The 6,589-nt window shown below is 49.5% G+C and overlaps 1 protein-coding gene across 21 annotated transcripts in view; it reads right to left on the bottom strand.

The window, feature by feature from the left end:
• Positions 1-370: 370 nt before the first annotated feature.
• Positions 371-6,589, bottom strand: part of TCF4 (transcription factor 4) — a 189,771-nt gene continuing 183,552 nt past the window's right edge. For 15 of the 21 annotated variants that reach the window (XM_065657689.1, XM_065657692.1, XM_065657691.1 and 12 more), the window contains 5 exons: positions 5,516-5,651; positions 4,717-4,879; positions 2,751-2,980; positions 1,860-2,002; positions 371-1,647 (listed from right to left, as the gene is read on the bottom strand). In XM_065657689.1, the coding sequence (XP_065513761.1) occupies positions 1,866-2,002; positions 2,751-2,980; positions 4,717-4,879; positions 5,516-5,651 (666 nt within the window). In that variant the 3' untranslated portion in view covers positions 371-1,647; positions 1,860-1,865. The remainder of the gene's footprint in view (positions 1,648-1,859; positions 2,003-2,750; positions 2,981-4,716; positions 4,880-5,515; positions 5,652-6,589) is intronic. The other 6 variants (XM_065657693.1, XM_065657694.1, XM_065657703.1 and 3 more) reach the window with 1 other exon arrangement.

Raw genomic sequence — 6,589 nt, 5'->3', positions numbered from 1 at the left:
AGTTGGTTCAATTGTGCCCAGACTTCAAAGCTAGTTCTCTGATGAGCTGCTGTGCCATATATGTTACTATTAAATATGTTAAGTAAAAACTTCATTCGTACTGGCCAGAGAAAATACTGTTCTACCACCCCTCCTGGAGAAAGTGCAACTTAATGCTTTAGGACTCATAAGGCTTGTTATAATAATGCTGCATGATGACCAAAAATTGGCATTTCACAAAGAAAGGAGGAGGCAGCAAGTGGTCTACACTTAAATAATCCACTTAAAAAAACGAAACGAGAGAACCACAGAAAAAAAAGAAAGCCATCGAATCTATCGCGCTACTTGCGATTTCCGCCCCCCCCCCCCGCCCCGCGATGGTCCCCCCGTCGCCCCAAATCTGAGCGCGGACTCAGCGTCACCGCTCGGCTACACACACGGGGAACGCGGCGCCCGCGTCGGGGTCACAGCCACTTCCATTATGCTATGTGTATGGGGTTTTTTTTTTGTTTTTTATTTTTTTTTTGTTTTTTTTTTTTTGTGTGTTTTTTTTCCGATGATAGAAACATTGGAAGGCACAGTGGTAACAATTTGTAGCATTCTAACCTTGTACCTCTGAAAATCCCAGAAAAAAAGGGGGCGAGCGGAGCGGCCGGGGGGGGGATTCGCTCCCGCCGTCCCCTCCGCCCCACAGCCCCAAGAAACAACTTTCTACTTTTAATTATGAATGAGAAGCAACGTCAGGGTCAGCGTTTCATCCTGCACTACCCCTCCAGAGACAGAGTTGGCACTACAGGTTACAATAACAAAAAAAAAAAAAACCAAACCAAAACCCAAAAAACAAGGGGAGAGGGACAGAAATAAGACAAAAAAATCCTTATTTACAGTAAAATCTTCTTTTTAAAAAAGTTAATCAGTACTATTTTTTTACAGGAGCAAAAAAGTCTGAAACAAATGAACAAAAGCTTACCATATTCACTAAATTTTTAATATATATTTATATATATATTTATATATATATATATTTGTCATAGGTCTATAAGATCCATCTGTTCCTCCTACCCTAAGGAATGGCTAATGTCATCGCTTCAGTTTTCATTAGGACGTTTGCTGGTTTTGTAAATATCTGGGCAGCAAAGCTTCCCTTTTAATATCCAGTAAGTATAAACACTAGCTGTCTAGCACACCAACAAAAACGCTCATTTTTGTTTTCTTCAGAAGTACACTTTTTCATTATTGCAAGTTTACAATTTTAAATTAAATATTTTTTTTTTTTTTCAGACTTACAAATTAATTATATTTTTTTTTTTCTTTTTTTTCCAAAAGAAGTTTAGGCACAAATGCATTGTCCCACAGTGTGGAGAAGATTGCCATTCAGTCTCTAGGCTGTGCACGTACAGCTCGGAACATACTGCGTTAGACATTCTGCGTGATATGTTAAAGAGAGTCGTCCCTCAAGTTGCACTTTTTTTTTTGTTTGTTTTCCTTTTTTTCTCGGTTTTAATAATCGGGAATGCTGAAATCTCTTGCGTCTGTGATTCTTAACTACTCAGACTTGTCTTATATTACAAAAAAGGGGTTAAGGAGAAGTGTTTATGTGGGTTTAAGATAATACAGCTGTTAAGGAAGTGGTCTCTTGCTTAAATGAAGAAATGTGGCAACTTGGACCTGCGGGAGAAATAAAAAAAATTCTTATTAGTCAAGGAGAGTTGAGTGTGTGTCCCTAGAGCCTCCACTCGGACCCCGCCTCGGAAATGGAGGTGACCCAAAGATCAGTTTCTAAGGGGAGGGCTGGCGCATCCACGCCGGCGCCGCGCCCCGGGGACCCTGGGCTGGGCTCACCCCTCGGGGCAGGGACAGAAGCCCGACCCCAAACTTGCCTTTTTTTACATCTGTCCCATGTGATTGGAGGCATCTCCCATCCCAGGGTGGGGTCCTGCCAGGGAAAGCGGAGGAGGATCCGAAGACACTTTCTCTTCTTCCCTTCTTTTCAGACACGCCGCTTTCGGATTCAGATTCCTTTCTGTTGAATTGAAGCAAAAGGCCATTTCAAATATTCACGTTTTTGTAGCGGAATGGTCCGTCCACGGCGCAAACGTTCAAAATCATTAATGGTCAGTTATTTGTTCCAGTCCCCGGAGGCTGCAGCCGGCTCGGCCAAGCGCTGGAAGGCAGCACGACCCGCACACGAGCTCTGCAAACGCCCCGTTTGTGCTCTGCAGAGGAGCAGCCCAGCTTAATATTGAGTTTGGATCTTGCTACAGGACGTAAAACGTGTCAAGGCCCTACCCCAGCACCCCAGCGCCACCGGGGAACGCGAGTGCCGTGGGTGCTCGAGGTGCCCGGCCGGCTCTGCGTGACAAGGGTCGGGTCTCGTCCCTCTCCCTGGCACCCGGCGTCCCTGGCCACGCTTCCCCCAACCAAAAACGGTGCGGAACCCAGGACGGATCTAAGGGATTTGCGGAGATGAGGTTCTTGGAGACATGGTTTAGTGACAATCCTGGGTTAACGGTTGGACTCGATGACCTTGAGAGTGTCTTCCAACCAAAATGATTTTATGATTCTATGGTGAGAGCCCGGCCCAGGTTCCCAGAGAGGTGGTGGCTGAACCATCCCTGGAGACATCGCAGGCCAGGCTGGACGGGGCTCTGAGCAACCTGAGCTGGTGCACATGTCCCTGCCCGTGGCAGCGGGGGCGCTGGGGGAGCAATAAGGTCCCTCACACCCAAATGGTTCGGTGCTTCTAAGGAGAGCCAGCGGCACACACTGACCTCGGACTTGCTGCTCTAAGCTGAGGATGACGGCCACAGCCTGGTGTAAGATCAGGAGCTTGGTCTGCGGCTTGTCGCTCTTCAGGTGGAGCTGCACCATGCGGCCCAGCTCCTTGAACGCCTCGTTGATGTCGCGGACGCGCAGGCGCTCCCGGGCGTTGTTGGCCATTCTCCTCTCCTTTTCCCTCTCGGCTTTCTGCTCCGGTGTCAGGTCTTCGTCGTCGTTATTGCTGGGAGACAAAAGGAACACATCATTTTCTACTGATGTGGAAAACAAGGAGGGCAAAGGTTTTCAATAGAGTTTGTACGAAAACAGGGCTACAAGTCATGAACAGACACGTGAGCAATTCCTATTTCCTCTTCCACCAAACGTGCGCAAAATTCAATCTCCTCAAATTTTACACTGAGGAAAGCCTTGGTTTGCCATGAAGTTTTACATCCCGCGAGGCAGGGCTGTGGATATTTTAAAGAAGCAAAAAGATAGCTTCTTTTCAGTAACATATTCTATCACGGCCAACACTGCAACATTTTAAATGGTGGCAAATCACGTATGGTCACCCTTGAACCGCGAAGTCACACGGCGGTGGCTCCCGTGCTGCTCCCAGCGTTGCTGCCTGGGGGTTACAGCACTAAGCGGGAACTTCTGCATCCTTTCGGCAACTAAACCGCTTCCTATCCAGATAAAACGATGATTTTAAATTGCAAACACATCCACTGGTGAGTCACTGGCACTATATAATTGGAATTGGTTATGCAAATGGAGTAATACATTTTCAGCAGCCCTACCGCCATGGATTGAGACGTATAACTAAACATCAGGAGTAACCTTTTAAAGCTGCAAGCATGTTAAAAGCAAAAATGTTAGCCGACAAAAGCTTCAAAGCACATATAAATATGCAACAGTGACAGCTTATTTGTTGAATTAACAAGAAGTGCGATCACCTCACGTCAGCACAAAGGTGCTTTCTTCTTACCGTATCGTAAATGCACATGAAAGCCTCACTTCTACGCACCGTTACTTCAACACATTCACTCAGAGAAAATCTGGAATGTCATGTATTTTCTCCAGTCATAAGAGATGTGAATATAATAAATTTAAACATCGGCGAGCGCTGGTCGATAGGTCCGAGTCTGCTCAGGCGCTTCTTACCTGGGCTTGGTTTTGATACAGAGACCCAGGCGTGGGAGGACAAAAAGGTTGTTCAATCTTCACAAAACCGCCCTGAACAAAGCAGGCTTGTGCCTGCATTTCAGCTTTTTTTGGGATTTTTGGCTACGACGACAAGTCTCTGCAGTGCTGAGCTGGACCTGGGGCCCCGTGGTGACAGGTAAGCGAGGCAGGTGGCGATCAAGGGACAAAGTAAAGCCTGTCCCTTGCTCAGGGTCACGTTCGCAACACTCACAGACCCTGTTCACGTTCACCATGAGTTCCCAGAATCCAGCTACAGCTTCACTAATACCTTTCAAAACTTCTAAAGAATACGCCGAACAAGTAAAGACGTCTAAATCCTCCGCTTAGACCTGGGGAGCCCTAGAGAAGTTGAGGACCGGGAATGACAAATCTATTTCACAGGTAAAGGAAAAATCACACGGTTCATTAGGTCAGATGCAGGTGCCATCAGTGCTCAGGCACATTTTCAAAGGTACAAAAATCCATACTGTATTCCAATTTGCAAGCACAGGCAGAGAGGAATAACAGCCCAATTAATACATTTTAGCGCAATGCAATTTCTTTAGACATTGTGGAGAACTTGCTCAGTGTCCAAATTTGCGAATTGTTGGAATTTGAGGGCGTCCTGGAGTACAGGTCCCAGCCAGGTACTCGGTACTGCCAGGACAGCCACGCCGTTCCACTTAGGCTGTGGTTTTACCTGCCAGGAAAAAACCTCAGTTTCCTCCTGTTCTGTTCACTTCATCGAAATCCAGTAAAGGAATTAAATGAAGCGACACTATTATATACTGTTACCTAGATCTTGACCTAGTAATTGATTTGATATCCTTCTTGTCATCCTCTAGTTTCTTGTCCTCAGAAGACTTTGTGTCCTGGAGGTTTTCGTCTCCCTCGTCGTCAGATTTGATTTCGGAGCTGCCCGAAGAGACGCTCTGCCCTTGCAGTCCGGTCGGCATGCCTGCGAGAAAACACACGCACCAGCTGGCAAGCGCCGCTTAAGCCATCGCCTGAACGGTCTGGGGCTGTGTCCCCTGTCCCCGGTGAAGGGTGACAGCCCCGTGTGGCGGTGGCAGCTCCTGAAAATTGGGTTTGCTAGCTCAAAGTGCAAGGGGGCACACCCAGCTCCTCCTCCTCCAGTCACTACAGAACTTTTCCTTCATCTTCAAGTAACATTTTTTAATATGCCTTCTTATAAAATCATCAAAATACCTTGGCTACGATGAACGAGCAAGACCTTGCACACTGTCTTAATAGTTTGGGCTCTTTCTTCCATGCTTTAACGGGAAGATCAGCTGCCTCTAGGAACAAAGACCCCCCGATGTCCTCTGGGTTTGGTTAGGACAGGGCAGAACATCTTGTGAGCCAAGGACGGGCACCCCGGGGCCACCCAAAGCCGGTGGAAATCCACGGGGCTGAGTCTCACCCTAAACTCCCACCTTTTGGATGTGTTTTCTACACTCTTAATTTTGCTGCTTAAAGCGGTCCTGGTATCAAAACTGGCTGTCTGGAGGTCAGTTGTTCGCACGCTCCTAGCTGTGATTACGGGAGTTGTAATCCCGGTCGCGCGTCCGGGACGGGGTTCCCAGATACTCACCCCTGTACGGGTCCTGGGGCGGGTTCAAATCCGGGGACGTGGCGGACTGCACGGGCAGCTGGGGCACCGGGACCTGGTTTGGCACGAGCGAGTGGCTCCCGCGGAGGCTGACCCCGTCCTCGCGGTGCGCGCCGACCTGCGGGGACACGGGCAGCGCTGAGGGCTGCGGAACGGACAGCCGGACAGCCGGACAGTCGGACAGCCGGCCCGGCCTGGGGACACGGAGGGACAGGGACGGGGAGACGGGGCGCGGGGACGTGTTTCACTAGAGGGCGCAGATGGCCCGTACAGCCACACTGTGCACAGCTGTACCATGCACACCACACACAGCCATACCGTGCACACTGTGTACACTGCGCACAGCTGTACCATGCACGCCATGCACAGCCAAACCGTGCACACTATGTACACAATGCACAGCCGTGCCATGCGCACCATGCACACCTTGCACAGCCGTACTGTGCACACCTTGCACAGCCATAACACGCACATCATATATGCCATGCACAGCTGTACCATGCACACCATGCATAGCCGTACCATGCACCCTGTGCACAGCCGTACCAAGCACACTGTGCGCTCCTTGCACAGCCATACCGTGCACACCATGTACACCATGCACAGCTGTACCATGCACACCGTACATGCACTGCACAGCTGTACTGCACACACGGCGCACAGCTGTACCATGCACACTGTGCACAGCCATACCACGCACACCAGGCACACCTTGCACAGCTATACCATGCACACTGTGCACAGCCATACCACGCACACCATGCACACCTTGCACAGCCATACCATGCGCACCATGCGCAGCTGTACCATGCACACCATGCACACCTTGCACTGCCATACCATGCACACCGTGCGCAGCTGTACCATGCACACCTTGCACTGCCATACCATGCACACCGTGCACAACTGCACCATGCACAGCTGTAGCATGCATACCGTGCATGCCATGCAGAGCTGTACTGCACACACCATGCACAGGGAGCACAGCTGTACCATACACACTGTGCACACCCTCCTGTGCATACTGTGTACGCCACGCACAGCTGTACCCTGCAC

The sequence above is a fragment of the Caloenas nicobarica genome, chromosome Z (genome assembly GCF_036013445.1).
Source record: "Caloenas nicobarica isolate bCalNic1 chromosome Z, bCalNic1.hap1, whole genome shotgun sequence".
Lineage (NCBI taxonomy): Eukaryota > Metazoa > Chordata > Aves > Columbiformes > Columbidae > Caloenas > Caloenas nicobarica.
This window is presented reverse-complemented; position numbering and strand designations above follow the sequence as displayed.